Below are 25,290 nucleotides of genomic sequence, written 5' to 3'. Positions count from 1 at the left end.
CAAGGGCATGATTAAACTTTCGTTTTAAAACCTTGTTATTACAGCAAATATTGATCTCATAACATTTTACAGTAATTAACATATATATGTCACTCTATGTTGCAGAAAGCAGGTACCTGGGTGACTGTCAGAAGAGGGAAAGGGAATAAGCAGCCTGTGCAGAATACCCCAGTGACAGTTCCCCTCAGTAATACAGTGCCTTGAAAAAGCATTCAGCCCCCACAACTACTTTCACACTTTCCTGTCTCATTTTCTACATTTAAAATAAATTGAAGTAGGATTTTTGAGCTATACTGAAAAATTCTAAACAACCTGTCAACAATTTACTAAAAATTGAAAACCAAAATTGTGAGGCTAAAAAGGTATTCATACCCTTTGGAATTACTACACTAACTTTTCTCAGGTGCAATACTGTATGTTAACTTACCAACTCATCCAATTTGTTGATATGGAAAATTGGAAGGGTACAGACAATCTCAAAGGCACTGAACATAGGAGCTCAGTGCAGTCCTTTGTGGAAAAAAAAAACACTCCTTAGATCAGGCTGTCCCTCTAAATTTAGTCATTAGAGACAAATGACACTTCTGAAGAGAGGCTACTGTGATGCCAACAGTCACTCTGAGTGAGCTGCAGAAGTCAGTAGCTGCAAATGGAATTGAAGTTCATGGCTCGGGGGTGGAGTTTCAAGATGGCGACGTAGACATCTGCCTTTTAGGCGCTCTTCATTTTTTAAGCTATAATCACCCTTTAATCAAATCTTTTCGTACTTAATCATATGGGTTGATATTTATGATTTATTTTTCTTTTTAAAAATAACACTGGATTTAACTTTTTCAAACTTAAAATGTCTGTACCTAAGAAATCGTCTAAAGACCCTATAACTCTCGATGCAATCTCCAATCTCCTGGATACTAAACTTGCAAGTCTGGAAAACAAACTTACTGCGAAAATATCAGAGCTTGAAGAAGTCGTTAAATCATTTGATATCAAGCTTCAATCGCAGGCAGCAGTTATTGAACGCCATGAAGAAAAGTTTGCGGCTCTTGACAAGATAATTTGTGAAAAAATACGTACAATCGAAACTTTGGAGGAGAAGGTATGATCGACCGCTAAAATAGTGGAGCAGTATAAGTTTAAAATCACCGATCTTGAAAACCGGTCTCGCAGACAGAATTTGCGTATTATTGGATTTCCTGAAAATCTCGAGTCTGGTGACTTAACTGAATATTTCTCTAATTTATTGTGGGAAATTTTTGGCGAGGACGCTTTGCGGGTTAAACCTACTATTGATCGTGCCCACAGAGTTTCGGGATTTTCGGCTGCGAAAGACAAGCCACGAGCTGTGATTGTCCGTCTCCATTATCCTCGGGAGAAAGAGCTTTTAATTCAATTCGCTCATCAGAAAGGTATGATTTCTCACAAAGACAACAAGTTTCATATTGTGGAGGACTATTGAGGGCGAGAATTGCTTTTAAACCGGTGATGGCGGAGGTTCATTCGATTGGACTTAAACAAGCTTTAAGATATCCAGCGAATCTCAGAATTACGTTGAGCAACAACAGTCAGCTTTTCTTTAATACTCCGGAAGAAGTGAAGAAATTCATTGAAGAATATCGCTCTTCTAGTACAACATGAACTATGTGTTATGTGGAAGAACTTTTGGAGAGAAGACGCCATTCCGTTTTAGGCTTTAACTTATGAAGCTGTGGTATAGCTTTTTATTTTGGTCTGTAGACCTGGTTTTTTTTTATTATTATTATCATGATTTACAGATGCTTTTTTAAACTTTACTATAATGTCTTTTTTCTTAATTAATTTTTTTCCCCTCTGGATTAGATATACATGACTTTGTAATAATGATTTATTTTTTAAGATGTCGTTTCTTCTTCCCATAAGACTTTGCTTTCCGTAAGCGTTTATTTGCCTGTATTTGAGAATGGGACGAATGTTTTGAATTTTTGAACTTTTTTTATATATATATTGTAGTGGTTATTGAACCCTTTTTTAATTCTATTTTGATAACCTTTTTTTTTTAAAAAAAGATTGGTGAATTTACATCTATATTTTGTAATATGGTCCTTTCAAAATGTCGTTTCTTCTTCCCATAAGTCTTTGTTTTTGAAACGTCATTTCCTTATATTTGAATATGGAATTTTTTTAAAGGCATATTACACTATTTTAAACTTCAATGGTTATCCTTTTTTATTAATGATTTTTTGCTTTTTTATATTATTTTTTCATTTTGATTGATATATATTCTTTTTGTTTACAACCCTGTATTTATATCTGGGTGTTATATAGTTGCTCTTTTCTTTCTTTTCATGAAGTCACCATCTTGAAAATGGGGCTAATATTAGTGTTAGTTTGTGCGCCTGCCGCTTGGCTTTTTTCCGTGGGGTTGGGGGAGGGGGTAGGGATCTTCTTTCACGCTTTTGCTTTTTATTTTTTTGCTTTTAGTTTATGGGCCGACTTTAAATTATTAATATTGTTGAGGTGTCATGTTCGCCGGTTGCTCCTGAATCATTTTTCCTTCTTCCTGATTTATGGGTTATGTGTCTTTTTAACCTATTATGATATACACAATTAATATTGACATGATGGATAAGTCTGTTAACTTTATCTCTTGGAATACTAATAGTTTAAATCATCTGATTAAACGTAAAAAAATATTTAAAGTATTCCATAGACTAAATGCTAATATTATTTTTGCACAGGAGACCCATATTGGGAGGGAGGATAATCAATGCTTTTTTTGGTTCTGGAAAGGTCAACAATTCCACTCGAATTCTACCGCCAAAATTAGGGGTGTGTCTATTTTTATAGACCCTTCAATTTCGTTTACACATCATGAAATTATTTCTGGCCCACAGGGCAGATTTTTGTTGATAACTGGTTCACTTTTTAATCGAAAAGTTGTTCTAGTTAATATTTATGCTCCAAACTTTGACTGCCCTGAATTTTTTAAACATTTATTTACTTCCCTTCCTAATCTAAATGAATATATGTTGATAATGGGTGGAGATTTCAATTGTTGTTTGAATCCTTCAATGGATAGATCTAAACCTATTCGAATTCTTCCGAATAGATCAGCCTCACTTATTAATTCTTTTATGGTTGATTCGGGAATTACTGAAATATGGCGGTTTTTGAACCCTAAAGATAAAGAATTTTCGTTTTTTTTCCACATGTATATCACAGTTATTCTAGAATTGATTATTTCCTTATTGATCATCGTTTATTAACAGATGTTATTGATTGTAAATATGATTCTATTGCTATTTCGGATCATGCACCTTTGAAGTTATCTATCAAGATTTCGGACTTTTCGAATAATACTAGATCTTGGAGACTTAACGCTACTTTGCTTCAAGATCCAGAATTCATCACCTACATAAAACAGCAAATTGACTTGTTTTTCTCAACAAACTATACAGAAGAGATTGACAGAGGAATACTTCGGGATTCTTTTAAGGCTTTTATCCGTGGACAAATTATCTCATATTCTGTCGGTAAAAGAAAACAAAGATATTTAGATATTGCTTTATTAGTGGATAAAATTAAAGAAATTGATAAGATTTATTCCGTGACTCCTACCAAAGAACTTTATAAGAAAAGAGTTGAGCTTCAAATGGAGCATAGCTTATTATTATCTTCTTCAATTGAGAATCAATTAATTAGGACCAGGGCCCAATTTTATATCCATAGTGATCGAACTGGTAAATTATTAGCTAACCAATTAAAAGCTATTTCGACTAAGCGACAAATTATTAAAATTCGTAAACAAGACGGCAATCTGACTACTGATCATAAAGAAATCAATAACACTTTTCAAGATTTTTATAAATCTTTCTATCAATCAGAATTTGACGGCGATCTCTCCATGATGGATAACTTTTTTAACAATTTGAATATTCCCAAACTGACAGATGAAGATCGTAGCTTGTTTGATGCTCCTATCTCTCTGGCCGAAATAGGAGAGGCCATCTCATCAATGAACTCAGGGAAAGCTCCTGGTCCTGATGGTTATATTATAGAATTTTTAAAAACTTTTTCTTCTTTGCTTTCCCCTTGGCTATGTGAAATTTTTAATGATGCATTTGTTAAGAAGAGATCAGTCTTTTTATGAAGCTATCTCTCTAATTCTTAAAAAAGATAAGGATCCCACTTTATGTGCATCTTATCGCCCTATATCACTATTAAATGCAGATTCTAAGATTCTTACAAAAATTTTAGCTATTAGGTTAGAAAAGGTATTATCACAGATTATTTCAGAAGACCAAACTGGTTTTATTAGGAATCGGTATTCCTTTTTTAATATTAGAAAATTGATTAATATAATTTATACTTCATCACCCACAATTCCAGAATGTGTTATTTCACTAGATGCTGAAAAAGCCTTTGATAGAGTTGAATGGGTATACTTATTTAACACTTTGAGATATTTTAATTTTAGTCCTAATTTTATATCATGGATCAAACTAATATATCATAAACCTGTTGCTTCTGTTCTTACAAATAATTACAGATCTTTTTTTTCAATTATCTCGTGGTACGAGACAAGGTTGTCCCTTAAGTCCTTTATTGTTTAATATTGCATTAGAACCTTTAGCCATTGCTATTCGTGAATCTCCTAATATTTTTGGTATCACCCATAATGAGAAATTATACAAGTTATCACTTTATGCTGATGACTTGTTGTTATATATTTCTGATCCTGACAGGTCTATTCCCGCTATTTTATCCTTGTTGGCTCAATTTGGTAGTTTTTCTGGTTACAAACTAAACTTGGATAAGAGTGATTTATTCCCTTTAAACGCGCAAACTTTATTGAATGAAAGGACACCATTTAAAGTTGTTGATGATAACTTTATCTATTTAGGTATAAAAATTACTAAGAAATATAAAGATTTATTTACATTGAATTTTCTACCTATGCTTTATCAAATTCAACAACTTACTACAAGATGGTCTCCTTATTAAAATGATGATTCTACCGAAATTTTTATATTTATTTCAAGCTTTACCAATTTTTATTCCTAAATCTTCTTTTGATAACATTGATTCAAAAATTTCTTCATTTGTGTGGCAAAATAACAGTCCTAGGTTAAGTAAAAGGCAATTACAAAAATCTGAAAAAGATGGTGGTTTAGCTCTACCTAACTTTAGATTTTACTATTGGGCGAATAATATTCGTAACTTAATTTATTGGAAATCAGATTTGGATTCGCCATTGTGCCCACAGTGGGTAAATTTAGAATGCAATGAGGCGCAGGGATATTCTCTATTCTCCGTTCTGGGTTCTTCTCTTTCTGCCGATTTAGTTAAATTCAATAAACAGATATCCAACCCTGTTGTCAAACATACATTACGAATTTGGTTTCAATTTCATAAATTTTTTACTCTGGAAAAACTTTGTTCTTGATAGCCCTATTTTACTTAATTTTTTTTTCAAACCTTCTTTGACAGATCAAGCCTTTAGCATATGGAAAAGGAAAGGTATAAAATGTTTTCGTGATCTCTTCTTTGAAGGTAGTTTGATGTCTTTCGACCAACTTTCCAACAAATTTGAGTTACCTAAATCTAACTTTTTTAGATATTTACAAATTAGAAATTTTTTACATAAAATTCTACCATCCTTCCCCAATTCAACTTCAATGAACTTTTTAGGTATGATTTTTACCTTAAATCCCTATCAGAAGGGATTAGTGGCTTTTATTTATAATATGATTATGAAGATACAACCAGAAATATCAGGTAGAATTAAACAAGAATGGGAAAAAGAACTTCAATATATCAATAGAAAAATGGGAAAAAATTTTACAAATGGTTAATTCTTCTTCTATATGTGCTAAACATGCTTTAATACAATTTAAAATTGTACATAGAGCTCATGTCTAAAGATAAGCTTGCTCGATTCTATTCTCATATTAACCCTCAATGTGACATGTCATTCAGATGTGGCTTCATTGACCCACATGTTTTGGTCATGTCCCGCTTTACATAACTATTGGAAGGACATATTTGCTACCATTTTCTCAATTTGGAATATCGATTTACAACCTCATTTTATTACTGCAATTTTTGGTATACCAAATGAGGATGATAATCAGTTTTCCCCTTCAATTAGACGAATGATTGCTTTTGTAACATTAATGGCCAGAAGGTCTATATTACAAAATTGGAAAGAAGTAAATCCTCCTACCACGTTCCAGTGGTTCTCTCAAACTATTTCTTTTCTGAGCTTGGAAAAAATTAGAAGCACTATTTTTGACTCATCAATTAAATTTGAAGAAACTTGGGGACTGTTCATTCGACATTTTCATATGAATTAATTTGGCCCCTTCCAGACCTTCTCTTTACTTATTCTTGTTCAGGTATGGAGTTCCGGAGTTTTTGGCACTATCATATACAAATAAACTGTTATTATTGCCCATGTTAGTTTAGTTTAGTATTTTTTTAAATATTTTTTGCCTGTATTTTTATAATTTTTTCTTTTTCTTTTGATGATTATTTTTATTTTTTTCATATAATTATTATAGACTTGATAATGTACTATGTTTTTCTGTTGATATTTTAATAGGATATTGTTATCCTACTATTAATTCAATTTCAAGTCTTATGCATTTATAATTATATTATGTTTCTTTTATATATGAAATTCAATAAAAAGATTGAAAAAGAAAAAGAAGTTCATGGCTCCACAATCTCTAAAGCCTTACACAAAATGGGAAAAGTGGCATGAAAGAAGCCCTAGCCAAAAAAAATCATCCTTGCCCATAAAGACTTTGCAAATACTATAAAGAAATGGAAGAAGGTCTTATGGTTGATGACAAAGAAGTGGAACTTTTTGGCCTCAACACCAAGCAGTAAGTGTAGTGTAAATTTAAAACTGCACATCAGCCAGAATACTGAAACATGAGGTAGCATCATATGGTAGAGGTAGCATCATGATATGGGGATGTTTTTCAGCAGCAGGGACTGGAAATTGATGGGGAGATGAATGCTGCTAAATACAGAGAGATCTGAAATAAACACCTGCTAACCTCTGCCAGAAAGCTTAAACTGCAGAGGAAGTTCAACTTTCAGCAGGCTAGCAACCCAAAGCACACTGCTGTGACTTCAAATGAAGAAAATTGATGTTCTTGAGTGGTCCAGTTTAGAGTCCTGACCTTAACCCTCACCTGCCTATCACCTCCTCTTGGTGAACCTCATTCTTCCCCATCTCCAATGGTCCACTCAGCCCTCCTATCGGAATCCTTCTTATCCAGCCCTTTACCTTTTCTAGCTTCACCTATCACCTTCTAGCTGGTCCTCCTTTTTATTCCAGCATCTTTCCCTTTCCAGCCTTGAAAAAGGGTCTTGGCCCAAAAGGTCAACTGTTTATTCAATTCTATAGATGTTGCCTGATCTGCTGAGTTCCTCCACCATTTTGTGTGTGTTAAACTGTGAAAAGCTTTTGTTTGCAAGTCTTCCAGATAGATCATTGCAAACAAATGCAGAATGCAGAGTAAAGTGCTACCATTACAGAAAAAGTGCAAGGACCACGAAAAGGAGGTAGATGGAGAAAAAGAGTTCATCTTTGTCATTTAAGGTCTGTTCAGGAGTCTCATTGCAGAGGGATAAAAGTTGCCAGTCCATGGTTATCAAAGATTGCAGTGGGAACTAGACCAGCTGGAAAAATGAGCTGAAAGTTCCAGATGGAATTTATTGCAGTCAGGTATGAGGTGCTGCACTTTGGGGGAGAAACCAGGATAAGACTTACAGTAGCGTAATGAGGAGTATAATAAAACTGAGGGATCTGGCAATACAGATCCATAATTCCTTCAAAGTGGTGTCATAGGTATAGTGGTGCTAGAAAGTTTGTGAACCCTGTAGAATTTTCTCTACTTCTGCATTAATATGATCACTTCTTCACGTAAGTCCTAGAACTAGGTAAAGAGAACCCAATTAAATAAATAACAAAAAATTACACTTGCTTATTTGTTTGATGAGAAAAATCATCCAATATTACATGTATTTGTTAGAAAAAGTATGTGAATCTCTGGGGTAATGTCTTCTGCAAAAGCTATTTGGAGTCAGGTGTTCCAATCAATGAGATGAAATTGGAGGTGGGGGATGTAGAGGTGCCCTGCCCAGTAAAAAAAAAAGACACACGAAGTCAGGCTACTAACAGCCTGCTCTTATCAAGAAAGATCTATTTATGTGCACCAAGCCTTGATCAAAACAACTTTCTGAGGACATTAGAAGAATTGTAGAGATGCATGAAGCTGGAAAAGGCTACAAAAGCATTTCTAAATACCTGAAGTCCACAGTAAGAATTTATCATCAGGTGGAGGAAACTCAGCACTGTTGCTGCTCTCTCTAGGTTATGGGCATCCTGCAAAGATCACACCAAGAGCACAGGGTGCAATGCTGAAGGAGGTGAAAAAGAACCCAAGGATAACAGCAAAAGACCTGCAAAAATCTCTAGAACTTGCTAAAGTCTCTGTTCATGATTCCACTACAAGAAAAAGAATGGTGTGCATAGAAGGGCACCATGGAAGAAATCACTGCTCTCCAAAAAAAAAACTGTACATCTCAAGTTTGCAAATGACCACCTGGATGTTCTACAATGCTTCTGGGACAATGTTCTGTAGATGGATGAGACAAAAGTTGAACTTTTTGGCAGAAATGCACATTGCTATGTTTGGAGGAAAAAGGGCAATGCACACCAACAGCAAAACCTCATCTCAATTGTGAAGCATGGTGGAAGGAGTATCATGGTTTGGGGCTGCTTTGCTGCCTCAAGGTCTGGACAGCTTGTGATTGTTTTGAGGGGACAATGAATTCAAAATTGTGTCAGTAGAACGTAAGGGTAGCGATCTGTCACTTGAAGCTTAATAGAAGTTGGAAAATGCAACAAGACGATGGTTCAAAAGATGAGAGTACATCATCTTTTATGATTAAAAAAAATAGAAAATTTGTGTTTTGAATGGCTGACTCAAAGTCCTGCCCTTAATCCTATAGAAATATCTTGGAAGGATCTGAAGCAAGCAATTAATGCATGGAAGCCCACCAACATCCCAGAGTTTTGAAGCAGTTTTGAAAAGAGGAATGGGCTAAAATTCCTGCCGATGTGCAGGACTGATCAACAGTTACTGGAAACATTTGGTTGAAGTTATTGTTCTACAAGGGGATCACACCAATTACTGAAAGTAAAGGTTCACATACATTTTCCAACAAATACATGTAATATTGGATCATTACTCTCAATAAATAAATGAACAAGTATGATGTTTTTGTCATATTTTAATTGGATTCTCTATCTAGTTTTAGGACTTACATGAAGATCTGATCACATTTTAAGTCATATTTATGCAAAATAGAGAAAATTCTACAGATTCACAAACTTTCTAGAACCACTGTAGCTGTAGGTAGGGTTGTTAAGAAAGTTTTTGACATATTGTCCTTCATAAATCAAAGTACTGAGTACAGGAGTTGGGATGTAATGTTGCAGTTGTGTAAGATGCTGGTGAGACCTAATTTAGAATATTGTGTTCATTTTGGTCAACTACCAACAGGAAAGATATCAATAAGATTGAAATCATGCAGAGAAAATTTACAAGGATGTTGCCATGACTTAGGATCTGAGTTTATAGGGAAAGGTTAAATAGGTTGAGTGTAGCAGAATGAGGGGAGATTTGATAGATGCATACAAAATTGAGGGGCATAAATAGGATAAATGCAAGCAGGCTTTTTCCACTGACGTTGGGTGAGACCAGAACTAGTGGTCATGGGTAAAGGGTGAAAGGTGAAATATTTGGGGGACCATAAGGGGGAATTTTTTCACTCAGAGAGAGGCGAGAGTGTGGAATGAGCTGCCAAAAGAAGAGGTGGATGCAAGTTTGATTTCTAAATTTAAGAGAAGTTTGGATAGGTACATGAATGGAAGGTGAAGGGGTATGGACTGGATGCAGGAAACTGGGACTAGTCAGATTAATGGTTCAGCACAGACTTGGCTGCAACATTTTATGACCCTAAGATGGTTCACGTTCTCCAGCTTTGTACCTTCTGTCTGACAGAAAGGAAAAGGGAGAATGTAAGGGGTGTGAGGGATCTTTGATAATGTTACTAAGGATAAAGTGTAGTCAGAGTTGATGGAGGCGAGTCTGGTTTTCATAATATAGGGACAGTCACTTAAAATAATTCTGTGTAGAGCCTGCTTCTCACAGAGGGTTGTGAATCTTGGGAATTCTCCACACTGAATATTGTGGAAGCTAGAACATTGAAGGCATTTAAAAAGGAAGATAAACTTTTGAAGGATTGAGGAATTTGTAAAATGAGTGCAGAAGATGTGTTGGGGGCTGGGGTAGATGAGCCATGGCTAAACTGAATGCCAGGCAGACTTGAGGGACCTGGATGCCTTGTTATTCTCCTTTGTTTTTACGCATTTGTGTTTCCCCGAGTGGTCTCCTTCACCATCCCTGTGATGTCTGGTTAGGGTTTTCAAAGGTACAGATAAGTTGCCTTCACCAGGAAATGAGAGTGAAGGTGGAAGAGTGGGGGAAAAGACTAACAGGGTTGAAAAGGGAGCTACAATTTGAATCAGAGCTGATTCATGGAGCAGCAGCACATTCTTCTGCAGTACTTTTACACATTTCATTACAACATTTAAACTTAAACCTATTTAAACTTCTGCCTTGAACTGCAGACAGTACCAACTTTGTATATGTATGCTCCAGGAACAACAATAGACAATAGGTGCAGAAGTAGACCATTCGGCCCTTTGGGCCTGCACCGCCATTGAGATCATGGCTGATCATCTACTATCAATACCCGGTTCCTGCCTTGTCCCCATATCCCTTGATTCCCCTATCCATAAGATACCTATCTAGCTCCTTCCTGAACGCATCCAGAGAATTGGCCTCCACTGCCTTCCGAGGCAGTGCATTCCAGACCCCCACAACTCTCTGGGAGAAGAAGTTTTTCCTTAACTCTGTCCTAAATGACCTACCCCTTATTCTCAAACCATGCCCTCTGGTACTGGACTCTCCCAGCATCTGGAACTTATTTCCTGCCTCTATCTTGTCCAATCCCTTAATAATCTTATATGTTGCAATCAGATCCCCTCTCAATCTCCTTAATTCCAGCATGTACAAGCTCAGTCTCTCTAACCTCTCTGCATAAGACAGTCCGGACATCCCAGGAATTAACCTTGTGAATCTATGCTGCACTTCCTCTACAGCCAGGATGTCCTGCTTTAACCCTGGAGACCAAAACTGTACACAATATTCCAGATGTGGTCTCACCAGGGCCCTGTACAAATGCAAAAGGATTTCCTTGCTCTTGTTCTTGATTCCCTTTGTAATAAAGGCCAACATTCCATTAGCTTTTTTCACTGCCTGCTGCACTTGCTCATTCACCTTCAGTGACTGATGAACAAGGACTCTTAGATCTCTTTGTATTTCTCCCTTACTTAACTCTACACCGTTCAGATAATACTCTGCCTTCCTGTTCTTACTCCCAAAGTGGATAACCTCACACTTATTCATAATTAAACGTCATCTGCCAAGTATCTGCCCACTCACCCAGCCTATCCAAGTCACCCTGAATTCTCCTAACATCCTCATCACATGTCACACTGCCACCCAGCTTAGTATCATCAGCAAACTTGCTGATGTTATTCACAATGCCTTCATCTAAATCGTTGATGTAAATCGTAAACAGCTGTGGTCCCAATACCGAGCCCTGTGGCACTCCACTAGTCATTACCTGCCATTCCGAGAAACATCCATTCACCGTTACCCTTTGTTTTCTATCTGCCAACCAGTTTTCTATCCATGTCAATATCTACCCCCAAATGCCATGAGCTCTGATTTTACCCACCAATCTCCTATGTGGGACCTTATCAAATGCCTTCTGAAAATCGAGGTACATTACATCCATTGGATCTCCCTTGTCTAATTTCCTGGTTACATCCTCGAAAAACTCCAATAGATTAATCAAGCATGGTTTGCCCTTGGTAAATCCATGCTGGCTTGGCCCAATCCTATCACTGCTATCTAGATATGCCACTATTTCATCTTTAATAATGGACTCTAGCATCTTCCCCACTACTGATGTTAGGCTGACAGGACGATAGTTCTCTGTTTTCTCCCTCCCTCCTTTCTTAAAAAGTGGGATAACATTAGTCATTCTCCAATCCTCAGGAACTGATCCTGAATCTAAGGAACATTGGAAAATGATTACCAATGCATCCCCAATTTCCAGAGCCACCTCCTTTAGTACCCTAGGATGCAGACCATCTGGACCTGGGGATTTGTCAGCCTTCAGTCCCATTAGTCTACTCAACACCGTTTCCTTCCTAATGTCAATCTGTTTCATTTCCTCTGTTACCCTATGTCCTTGGCCCTTCGATACATCTGGGAGATTGCTTGTGTCTTCCCTAGTGAAGACTGATCTAAAGTAATTATTAAATTCTTCTGCCATTTCTCTGTTTCCCATAACAATTTCACCCAATTTATTCTTTAAGGGCCCAACATTGTTCTTAACTATCTTCGTTCTCTTCACATACCTAAAAAAGCTTTTGCTATCCTCCTTTATATTCCTGGCTAGCTTGCGTTCGTACCTCATTTTTTATCCCCGTATTGCCTTTTTAGTTAAGTTCTGTTGTCCCTTAAAAATTTCCCAATCATCTGTCCTCCCACTAACCTTAGCTCTGTCATACTTCCTTTTTTTTTAAATGCTATGCAATCTCTGACTTCCTTTGTCAACCACTGTGGCCCCTTTCCCCCCTTTGAATCCATCCTTCTCCAGGGGATGCATTAAAATATCACCTCTGTTTTGAATGTTACTTTAAAGTAACATGGACTCCAAGTAAGTGTAATTAGATTACACAAAAGAGGTAAAATGATCCTCATTGATTTTATCAATACTTGATATTATTCCTTATTTCCTTGCCCTTTGAGGCCATTCTGCCTACCAGAACTATGCAAGGTACTCAGATTAATGAGACTCTCGTCATAATAAAATGTACTAAATGCACAAGAATGAGCAGCTGAATCATTAGTCAGCTGTGATTCACAATCAGAAATATTATCATTTACTTCTGTGACTTGAAATTTGTTGTTTTACAGCAGCAGATTAGTGCAAAGACAATTACTATAGGTTACAAAATAAACAAAAATTTCAATTGTGAAATTGGCCCTTTCAGCACATTTTGTCATTCCCAATACTTGTTTGCCAGTAATTTATTTTCAGCCACACGTCGATCAATTCTCCTATCACCCACCAACATGAGGGGTGATTTACAGTGCCCAATTAATCTCCCCATCTGCACTTCTTTGGCAAGTGAGTGAAAACCAGAGCAATTGGGAGAAATCACAGAGAGAATGTTCTAACTTCACACAAACAACAAGTGAGGTCAGAACTGAACACAGGCCACTGGGGCTGAGAGGCCATAGCATTATCTGCTGCACCACTGTGCTATCCCTCGTGAGTGAGAAGGATCAAGAGCAAATCACTAGCTTGAGCTGGCATTGTAACTGAAGGGAGAACAAAGCCAGAGTCTGGGAAATTCAATTGAAGATGGAATCTCCAGTCTGATAATGACCCAAAAGAATTTTAAATTAAGCTGCTGACGTAGAAGCTGCCAAGAAATACTCCTGATGAAGGGTCTCGGCCCAAAATGTCATCTCTCTATTTCCTTCCATATACTTTGCCTGGCCTGCTGAGTTCCTCCAGCATTTTGTGTGTTATTCTGGATTTCCAGTATTTGTAGAATCTCTTGTGTTTAAGTAATATTTCCTTGGCTTCTTTGGATTTAGCATTGTCACTAGGGGTAAATGTTCCCAGATAAAGGCTCATTAATGAGCTGTCTCAGAAAATGTTTTACAACCTCGTTGTCTAGAAATGCTCTCTTGGGCACAATTGATATTTCTATGTTATTTTTGGATGGTTAAGTTTGTATTGTTTTAATTTATTTTTGGTTGTGTTTCATAGACTTAATTTTCTTTTACAGTGGTGATTTTGGAGCAGTATAGCAGTTAGCTATACTACAACTCAAGGCATTGGAGTTTGGAGTTCAAATCTGCCGCTGCCTGTAAGAAGTTTGTATGTTCTTCCCATGAGCACATGGTTTTCTACTTGGTGATCTGGTTTTCTTCCACATTCCAAAGATGTACCAGTTAGTAGGTTAACTGGTCATTGCAAACTGTCTTGTAACTAGCTGAGGGATAAATAGGTGGGTTGCTGGGTGATACCACTCATTAGGCTGGAAGGGCTTGCCCTATGCTGTATCACTAAATAAATATACAGTTAATCACCAAATCAAATCTCTAGAGATGGTTAAACATAGTAAATAAAGTATCACTCTTATAAAACAAGACACAACTTACTAGCGTAATGAGGCACGTTAGGTGCAGTGTGGAAAAGTCGGTGGATCCCGTGCCCACAATAACTTCGAACTACTGAAAAGCCATTCGCATGTGCGTGTTTCTGTATAATATTGCCCAACTCCCTGTACCGAACACCCGGCTTTACTGCAAGGAAAAGTAAAGAATGTTTATTCCAATCGAATGACTTAAAAATAGTTCAAACCAACACTTGATTGATTGAAATTCTTATAGATCACAGATTTTTGAATAACCAGATCTAGTGTATGAAACATAAAGCAACACAAGCTGCTGTACTGCATGTTACATGATTTGAATAGTGTAAAGAGTCTTTGAAGACTGTGACCTACAGGGAAACAAAACTTTTGGTCTATAGAGCAGTCATTCTTCCTACATTACCATATGGAGCTGAATCATGAACCACCTTTAGTACAGACCTGAAAGCCCTGGAACAATACCATAAAGAACCTTATGAAAAATTTTGAGGATCAGCTGGAAGGTCAGATGTACTAACACTGCTGTACTGGAGAAGGCCACCACAATAAAGCAATATTAAATCTGACAGATAGGTTATGTCATTCAGATGCCTAACTCATGTCTCCCCAAAAAGATTCTTTACTCCCAGTGAGGAAGGTCAGCGAGCCCTTGGTAAGGAAAGGCTTTGAAGATGATATCAAAATCAGCCTGAAGAAATTCAACATTACATCTAAAAACTGGGAAGACATTGCACTCAGCAGATTCAGCTGGAGGAAATCTGTTCAAGAGGGAGATGTGCTACATGACAGTGACCTCTGCTGTGTCACAGAGAACAAGCAGCAGCTGTGAAATGAGATAATGAAGAACTAAAAGACCCAACCATGAACCACAGCCGTCACTCACTCGTGTCCACACTGCACCAGAATATGTGGATCCATGATAGGCCTCTACAGCCATTTGAAGACCCACCAAAAGACCATCCCTTAGGTGAACATGGTAACCTGCCTCAAAGACTATTGTCCAGCATCACTTACATCCCCTGTGATGAAGTGTTTTGAGAGGTTGGTGATGAAACACATCAACTCCGGCCTGAGAAGCAACTTGGATCCACTGCAATTTGTTTACTGTCACAACAGGTCCACATCAAATGTCATTTTCTTGGCTCATCACTCAACCCTGGATCATCTCAACTGCAAAGAGGCATACACCAAACTGCTCTTTATCAACTACAACTAGTCAAATCTATCATCCCCTCAAAACTAATTAACAGCTTCAAGACCTTGGCCTCAATACCTCCTTGTGCAATTGGATCCTCGATTTCCTCACTTGCAGACCCCAGTCTGTTCCGATTGGCAACAGCATCTCCTCCACAATTTCCATCAGCACAGTTGCACCATTAGTCTGTGTGCTTGCTCCCCTGATCTACTCCCTTTATACTTATAACTGTGAAGCTAAGCAAAGCTCCAATTGTTTGCTGATGACACCATTGTTGCTGGCAAAATCGAATGTGGTGTTGAATTGACATATGGGAGGGAGACTAAAAATCTGGCTGAGACATACCACAACAACCACCTCTTACTCAATGTCAGCAAGACCAAGGAGCTGATTACTGATTTCAAGAGAAGGAAACTGAAGGTCCATGGGCCAGTCTTCATCAGAGGAATCAGAGTTGGAGAGAATCATTATCATTTCCGAGGACCTGTCCTGGGCCCAGCAATTAGTGCAATTATGAAGAAAGCACGGCAGCATCTCTACTTTCTTAGGAGTTTGCAAAGACTTGACATGACATCTAAAACTTTGACAAACTTCTATAGATGTATGGCGGAGATTATATTGACTGTTTGCATCGCAGCCTAGTATGGAAGCACCAATGCCCTTGAACAGAAAATCCTACAAAAAGTAGTGGCCCAGTCCATCACAGGTAAACCCTCCCCTCCACGCAGTAAAATGGTATGTATCATCAGGGACCCCACCACCCAAGTCATGCTCTCTTTTCATTGCTGCTATGAAGAATGAGGCACACAAGCATCAGGACCGACACCACCAGGCTCAGGGACAGTTATAATCCCTCCACAATCAGTCTCTTGAACCAGAGGGAATAACTTCACTTGCCTCATCACCAAGCTGTTCCTACAATCTATGGACTCACTTTCAAGGCTTCTTCATCTCGTTCTCAATATTTATTGCTTATTTATTTATTATTTGTTTTTTTTTCTCTTTTGTACTTGCCCAGTTTGTTTTTTTGAATATTGGTTGTTTGTCCACTCTTTCCAGTGCAGTCTTTCATTGATTCTATTATGACTCTTGGAATTACTGAATATGCATGCAAGAAACTGAATTTCAGGGTTCCATATGGTGACATAGATGTACATTGATAATAAATTTACTTTGACCTTTGAGAACATTTTACTCAATTTGAGTGTTTGCACTACTGAAGAACACAGTGATAACTCTACTGAACCAATTAATGTAGAAGTATAGCTTTCAAGAAAAACATGAACAGTTACAGTTTCAAAGGAAAAAGCTGGTAAATTCTTCATCATTTCATAGGTTATAGAAAAATAAATCAAATATCCATGCTCTGGTCAGACAAAAGGCCATATTATCTGTAATAGTACAGATAGTTTTTCTGTAAGCTTCCTCTGGTCTAGTGTCAATGGCTGTGCTACAACTTGCAGGGTTCCAATGCTTGGACGGATTATGGTATAGCAGGTTGATTTCTTATTGAGCTTCAGTTAACTCCATCTTGACATTGTACTTTGTGTCACAATCAGTGACTGTGTCCCTAGTTGCTGAACTGTGAATTTAATTGGATGTGATAATTCTACCAAGCATTACACCCTTGTGGGAAGAATTCATTGGGACTTTCTCGATTTGAGATTGGCTAGTTAATCAAGACAGCCTGTTTTAAATTATGTTATGTTCTTGTGAGATAGCATATCTACAGCGTGGCTGTGGTGAGCTAATGATTGCAGGCACCTGCTGATGCTGATAAGTGTCCCAGTGACAATTCTCAAATGATAGCAAAATTGGATACTGTCAAATGTGCATTGATGCACATTTAGAAAGTTGTTGCTTGAAGGGGTTGATTGTCAGCTCCCCATGACTCAGCCATTTCCAGCTTTGACTGACTATTAATCTTATGCTTTCGCATGAGATTCTGCAGTCAGGGATAGATAAGTTAGAGGCAGGAAAGTTTTTTCCACTGGTAGATGAGATTAGAAACTAGGGGGATATAGCCTCAAGATTCGGAGGAGTAGATTTAGGACGGTGATGAGGAGGAACTGCTCTTCCTAGAGAGAGGTGAATCTGTGGAATTCTTTGCCCAATGAAGCAGTGGTGGCTACCTCAGTAAATATACTTAAGAGAGTTTGGATAGATTTTTGCATAGTAGGGGAATTAAGGGTGATGGGGAAAAGGCAGTTAGGTGGAGTTGAGTCCATGGTCAGATCAGTCATGATCTTATTGAATGGTGGAGCAGGCTTGACAGGCCAGATGGCCTACTCCAGCTCCTATTTCTTTAATTCTTATCTGTATGTCCTGGTCTGATCCAGCATAATTCCTTAAAGTTTTTGGCTTAGCTTAGAAGCTTTTGGAGGTCATTTGGGGTGCCAAAGTAGTGTAGCAGTTTGTGCAACACCAGTACAGCTCAGGACATTGGAATTTGGGATCAATTGCAGCATCCTCTGTAAGCAAGTTTATATGTTTCTTCGTGTGTGCACATGGGTTTCCTCTGGGTGCTCCAGTTTCCTCCCTCAGTCCAAAGACGTACAGGTTAGTAGGCAAATCGGGTGCTGTAGATCATCCCATGATTAGGCTAGGGTTAAATCGGCACAGCTTAAAAGGCCAGAAGGGCTCATTCTGTGCTGTATCACTAAATAAATAAGAATAAAACTAAACTTTTTTGGATGAGTGATATGGTGAAGTGTTGAAGCAAAAGTCCTCTCTTGACTTGGCATATCCTAGCCTCTCAAACTCTCTCAGTAAGGTCATGTTTATTGTTTAGTGAGGTGAGGTACAATATAAAAACTTGCTTATAGCAGCACAACAAGCAACCCATAAAATATAAATTATACATAAATTACACAAGGCAATGAAGAGAAAATAAAGACTATGCAAAAATAAGACACTTGTCCATCAGAAATAGGCATACACCTAGATGAATGATTTTGACCAGAAACACCAGTTGCCCATTTCCCTCCATAGATGCTGCCTGACCAACTGAGCTCCTCCAATGCTTTGAGTGTTGCTACTATCATAGACAAGTCCATGGTGGTGCAAGGGGTGCTCCATTGTGCCCCATTGCTGATGTAGAATTAGGGTTTTGCAATGTCAATTCAAGAACAAGATGGGTTTGGGAAATAGCTACTCCTGAACCTGGTGAGATGGGGCTTTAGTCTCCTGTAACCCCTACCCAAGGCTATTAGTGAGAAGGTGGCATGATTGGATTGTGGGGATCCTTGATATTAGGTGCTGCTTTCTTGAGCAACTTCACACTCTATGGCTAAACCACTGTCATAAGTGGTCACAAACTTCAAGACACCATTTTAGACAGATCATGAGGTAAATAAAATAATTAAAGGACAAATATAGAACCTTGTTGGAGCCTATTACTCAGAGTTCCTTATCTTCCAAGTGAGAATTGGTTGTTGAGAAAAGTGGATTTTCCTCTGCAAGATATAACAGTGGGCAGTCACTTGAACAGTCCATGAGTATCAACCTGGAGTAGGATGCTTAGTACTAAGCACTGGGTATGACTGTTCCAGGTAGCCTCTTACTCCTGAAGGTTGGTTGGTTTAATAATGAGTGCTGGTCAATGGAATAGCAGGCTCTGCAGGATTCGTCTGGAGAGAAAAGTAAGGACATAGGGCATTTGGCAACAGGTAAGCAACACATAGAAATTTCTACTGCTTTTTTTGATGGAGTTGGAGGAAGGAGTCTTTCAAAAAAAAAAATGTAAAATTTACTAGAAGCTAACATATCAGAAAAGAAAGACTTCTAAGAATTCTGCATAAATGTTGTCCAGACCTACAACATAACTAGATTGCATAGTTAACAATGCAAGAGCAGTGGAGGAGTGGGGGAATCTGGTAGTTGTTTTTAAGATGGTGAAAGGTTGTAGTAAAAACAGAAGAAAGAAAATGGGTAAAGTTTGTCAGTTGGGCAGAAAATTTACAGCCATTTTTAGCCAGCATCAACTCTCAAAAGGTATTCATGAGAAACCATTTTACCTAGCGAAATAAAGGTAGAGAGAATAAATGTGGAATATTCATAACAAATGACAGAGAATAATGCTCATAAATTGTGGATTAAGTGCAGCAAAACATCTGCATAGGCTGGGTAGGCCAGAAGACCCATTTTTAATTTATCACATTCAGATTCTGGGCTACTGAGTAAAGTTATTAAGGATACTATAATTAAGAAGCATGCCTTACATATATTCTACTTCCACACTGCACCCATTATTGGTTGATGACAGAACCATTCTGTGCCATTTCCTCACCTGCATCTATAGCCTGCATTAGGCATTCATACGTTGTCTGCACCAACTTCTTCGATCCTTCATCAACATCACCCACAAAAAATGTCTCATTTAAATCACCATGGAAACCATTGTAGTAGACTGTAATATCAACTGCAAAAGGAAAAAAAAAATCAGCTACATAATTAAATTCTGAAGAGCTATCATTTGGTACATTTATAGCAAATCATAATTTCATATAATGACTGCAAATCCAGCATTTGAATATGTAGCTCCTTTGGTAAATGGTCCATTTCAGGACAAGGCTGAATCTTCCATTATCAATGCAGAGTTCTTGGGTAATGAGTCACAGTAAGTATACTGCGGGGTGGGTGACTAAATACTTTTAGGATAAAAGTATTTAGTCTTTAGTCTTAGAGCATCTTTAATAAGGAAAAGCACAGAATTTGGTGATGGGCGTAAATTAGACAACCAATGACATAGTCACTAATGGTGAAACAATGGCAAGATGTTGGAGTTCACACAATGCAAAGACCTCTTTAGTGAAACAGATAGGTGACGCCAAGCTTCACTGTAGTAGCAAGGCTTTGAACATTGGAATGGTCAAGTCAGAAATTAAGCACAACACAGATAGGGATTTAGCAGTAGATGGGAGTGAAGCAGTAGTGATATTGAAAAGACACAAGGAGTCATGTGAGGGTGAGGTTTTAGGTTTGGATGTTTAACGCATTTAAATAGGACATACTAGGGGGAATTTCTTATCTTTACTATTTATGCTCCATTGGACTGTAGATACTCAGTCATCCAGTACATTCAAGATAGAGAATGGTAGTTTTTGTGCAGACTAGTATTTGGAAATCAGATGAAAGAAGATGGGTAGGTTAGAGGATCTGCTAAGATCTTACCAAATGGAAGTCCTTGCTCTATCTGCCACTTGGCCAACACTGCTCCTATTTTGTCCTGACTTTAGAACTGAGGATTCACTTGAGAATATTACCAAGGGAAGCAAAGAGGCACTATGCTTGCCTGTTATAATGCCACAATTTTCTGCATCAATACTTACTGTTAACAATATCACCATCCTGTAATAGTCGTGCATCTGGAATTCCATGGCAGATCACCTCATTAACTGAGGTACAGCATGACTTTGGAAAATTGTAATAATTGAGTGGTGATGGATAACAGTTTCTTGCCAAGCAGGCCTAAATAAATCAAAGTGCCCGTGATTAGCTTTTTTGAATCAAAGTGTAATTGTGCTGCTGATATACAGTTTAAAATGCCAGACTTCACATAGCAATTAAGGATAGTTATCTCTTTCTTCAGACTGCTTTGATGATCAAAAATAAGACATTTTATGATAATCCAATGATGTGGATAAAATGAATGGTAAAGCCAAAAACTGCACATGCTGGAAATCAGAAATAAAAGCAACTACTATAAATATTCGTATGCAAGAAACGTTTCAATTCTGACGAAACAGGCGATGAAGTGCCTAAGATTTAACTCTGTCTCTCTCCCTCCAAAGATGCTGCTGACCTGCCGAATATTTTCTACACATTGTTCTAGTGTCTTGGTTGACATGGACTGATGTTTCTCAACCTTTTTTATCAGCTGGCTAATTTTCTAAACTCCCCTAAGATCCCAACCATTTTTGTCAATTTTTTTTACTGCTAGATTTGTGCATGAAAACCTGAATTTAAGTGAAAATTATACACCATGTGTGCATTGTTAAATTAACTGAAACTCCCCCCCACCACCCCCATTGCATGGTAAAGCAACCATTGACAGGCAATTGAGCATGCATGATCATTTATTTTAAAATGTAGACTCTCTCTCTGGCAGAGCTGGGGAGTATTTTATACTTATCCACACTCCATGCCAAAGTAAACTTCAAATGCCAGGACAATTTTATTTTTTCAAAAACATAATGAAAGATATCCAATTAAGACCAAGCTCTCATCTCTTGGACACATATACACATGGATTGGTAACAGGAACTCCTGCCCACTGCCTCCCTCGCTGCATCTCTTTTCTTCCCACACGGGGGTTACGCACTGATCTCCAGTTCCCAGTACTGACTTGCACACCAAGCTCACTTTCCTGACCCTCAGATTTAGCCACACACCTACCCATGTTCCTGAGCCCTGAACCTACCATATCTCCTTTCAAATTGCACAATTAAACTTGACTCAAAATATTTCTTATAATTTATATTTAAAGACAAAATGACTGACTACTTATAGAATTTTGATTTATCAGAGTAAACCTGGGTATGTATCTAGATATAAGGATTTATTTATTTACTGATTGATTGATTTACTGATTGAGTGTTAAGTAGTCCCATCCGGCCATTCGAGCCATGCTGCCCAGCAATACTCCGATTTAATCCCAAACCTAATCACGGGACAATTTATAAAGACAAATTAACCTATTATCAACCGTTATGTCTTTGGATTTTGGGAGGAAACCCATGTGGTCACGAGAACATACAAACTCCTTACAGGCAGCAGCAGGAATTGAACCTGGGTCACCTGTACTGTAAGGCATTGTGCTAACCACTAAGTTACCGAGCTATATCCAGTCAACTCTTTTCCAAAGAAACAAACTCAACTAATCAATATTTTAATATTTATGTGAATACAAAGTCAGTATTACAGGTCCAAACGAAGGACCAAAATTTAAGTTCAATGATCTTAAAGCAACTTATTAGGCTGATTAGAATAGTTATGAAGAAGACAAGTTACGATTCATAATTAAAGTCTATGGGCATCCACTCACAAGAGAGAACTATTCCCCCACATTTACCAGCAGAATAAAGATCAGTGGCACACAATATAGACTGCAGCAGAATATATTAAGAGGCACTTTGCTCAATGGTTAAATTTTAAAACATAAAGCAAATATTTTGCTAAAGAAGGGTTATAAAAAGGAGCCAAGGTAAAGGGAATAAGATTTCAGATTAACCATAAAATCATAGAAATGGAAGACTCAATTGTCTGCTCCTCTCTCAATACTTCCAAAACTATTAGTGGCAGTCTAAAGGTTACAATTCCCTTCAGAAGGGCCCTCTCACACACCATTCTATCAGATGTTTATCCTCTAAATATATTGAACAATGTAAGTGTTGTATGGCTGCCTCATACCAAATTATCAAAAAACAGAATCAGAATTTTTGAATTACTTGCAGCTTTACACAACCGTGTCAATGTGGGTGTTTAAGAATAATACTATTAAAGATTAACGCTGACATCGTATTTCAAGTGGGTGTTCACGTGAACGAAATCTGCCCACTAAGCATGATGACGTGGGTAGCACCACACTAACTATCGATAAGAACGTTCTTTATGCATAGTTCTATTGTACTACAGCCTATTTACAAACCGTAGCTCCACACCCACCTAGATGGTTCAGAAGATTTTGTACACAAAAGATTAAAACATCAATACACTGTTACCTTATGCACTTTATCCAAGTATTAAACAGGAGATTAAATACAAGTATATCTTTCCAAAAGGAGTGGAACACTGAAGATGCCAATAGTGACATTAGAATCAGAGAAAAATACAGCACAAACAGGCCCTTTGGCCCATCTAGTTTCTGTCAAAACATTTAAAATGCTTACTCCCATTGATCTGCACTCAGACCATACCCCAACCATCCATGTAACTATACAAATCTCTTAAAACGTTGAAATTGAGCTTGCATGAATCACTTGCACTGGCAGCTCCTTCAATACTCACAACCCCAAGTGAGGTAGTTTGCCCTCATGAACCCTTTCAATTTTTCACTTTTCACCCTTAACCCACAATGACCTTTAGTTGTAGTCATACCGGCAGAAAAATGGAAACGTAAGGAAATCTGCAGATGCTGTAAATTCAAGCAACACACACAAGCTGCTGGTGGAACGCAGCAGGCCAGGCAGCATCTATAGGAAGAAGGCCCAAAATGTCCACTGTACTTCTTCCTATAGATGCTGCCTGGCCTGCTGCATTCCACCAGCATTTTACGTGTGTTTTTCACTGGAAAAAGCCTGTTTGTATTTACCCTATCTATACCACTCAATTTTCTATATCTCTATCAAATCTCTCCTCATTTTTTTACGTTCCAAGGAATAAAGTCCTAACCTATTTAATCTTTCCTTATAACTCCTACTTCCTTTGTTTTTATCAGAACAAAGCTTGCTCTCAAGTATTGACTGAAATGCAAGGCCTATGGGAAAAAAAACTCAAGATATTAACAGACAAGAGTTAGGACAAAAGTTAGTGCAATTTTGGCCACTTTCTATATTTTTACCAAACATAAAAACTCTATACCATATGAACAGCACGATCAATTTCTTCAGTTGTTACCCCTGATCGAACCATCATCGAAGCAACATCTAGAACCTCTCGGGCAAGCTGCAACAGAAAGAAAATAAGTGAATTCCAACAGCACAAAAGCCCCACTAAGCCTCTTTGATGCTTTACTGCTTTAAGGCTCTAGTATATATGAAGTAGTGTGTAGAACTAGCCCACCTGATTCTTGCTTAGTATCACATATTAACTAACATTAATTTTTATGGAAAAAAAATTATTTACTGATTAACCATGAGCTTATGATATGCCAACATATATGCCATTTTATCTGATTTAGCTTTGGTAATGTAGAAACATGAACTGCCGAAAGGTCTCAGCCCGAAACGTTGACTGTACTCTTTTCCATAGATGCTGCCTGGCCTGCTGAGTTCCTCCAGCATTTTGTGTGCATTGATTGGATTTCCAGCATCTGCAGATTTCTCATTTGTGAAACAAGAACTGAAGTAACTCTTACACAACAACTTCGAAAAAATTCACATAACTCTAAAAACAATTTATCTGGGAGTTTCCATCTGCAGCAGCTTTCAAATAGGTGGACAGATTTAACAGGAGTAAAATTTGAAAATAACACGCATTGGCACAAAGACCACGAGGACAAAGTCAAAGACACTAACGTCTCTTGGAAGGGGTGCCCTGCACATTGAGTGTCTGCATCTGGCTGCCATAATCAAAGTGAGGTTTCCAACGCTGGCTCAACCCTCTGAAGCTTTCAAAATCCCTCCTAAAACACTGATTCTCTGATCTTCTCTTCTCCTTTATCGTTACTACTTTGATCTAGCTTTTCACCACCCAATGGCTTCTTAAGTAATTTAGTATCAAGTATTTTTAATAACATTTCCATTAATAGCCTTGGGCCCAATACAAAGTTAAAACTGCAAAAAAAAAATGCTAGTGTAGTCCCTCAAACTCTAGTTGAAGCACTTTACAACCCCTCATTGTGTAATGTGAAGAATGCCAGCAGAGCATTAGACAATTAACTCAAATAGAGGATTCCACAAAACAGTGACCTTACATGAATATATATTCTGAGTTAGAATTGAAGGACTGAATGGGACAGTGTAGTAATTATTCTGGAACACAAAAATCATGAAACTTCACAACTTAC

The 25,290-nt window shown here is 37.7% G+C and overlaps 1 protein-coding gene and 1 long non-coding RNA gene across 2 annotated transcripts in view; one reads left to right on the top strand and one right to left on the bottom strand.

Annotated features, from left to right (window-relative positions):
* Positions 1–25,290, bottom strand: part of metap1 (methionyl aminopeptidase 1) — a 52,082-nt gene that overhangs the window by 2,073 nt on the left and 24,719 nt on the right. The window contains exons 6-9 of the mRNA XM_059965442.1: positions 24,144–24,227; positions 20,894–21,032; positions 19,852–19,983; positions 14,376–14,519 (exon numbers count right to left, since the gene is read on the bottom strand). Coding sequence (XP_059821425.1) covers positions 14,376–14,519; positions 19,852–19,983; positions 20,894–21,032; positions 24,144–24,227 — 499 coding nt within the window. The remainder of the gene's footprint in view (positions 1–14,375; positions 14,520–19,851; positions 19,984–20,893; positions 21,033–24,143; positions 24,228–25,290) is intronic.
* LOC132391807 (uncharacterized) lies at positions 3–25,282 on the top strand. The gene is made up of 4 exons (XR_009511355.1): positions 3–3,509; positions 6,671–6,866; positions 14,000–14,080; positions 24,534–25,282. It is a non-coding gene; the product is annotated as an uncharacterized LOC132391807 (long non-coding RNA).

This window comes from Hypanus sabinus, chromosome 3 (genome assembly GCF_030144855.1).
Source record: "Hypanus sabinus isolate sHypSab1 chromosome 3, sHypSab1.hap1, whole genome shotgun sequence".
Classification (NCBI taxonomy): Eukaryota; Metazoa; Chordata; class Chondrichthyes; order Myliobatiformes; family Dasyatidae; genus Hypanus; species Hypanus sabinus.
The sequence above is the reverse complement of the archived record's forward strand: the minus strand, read 5'-3'. Positions and strand labels throughout refer to the sequence as shown.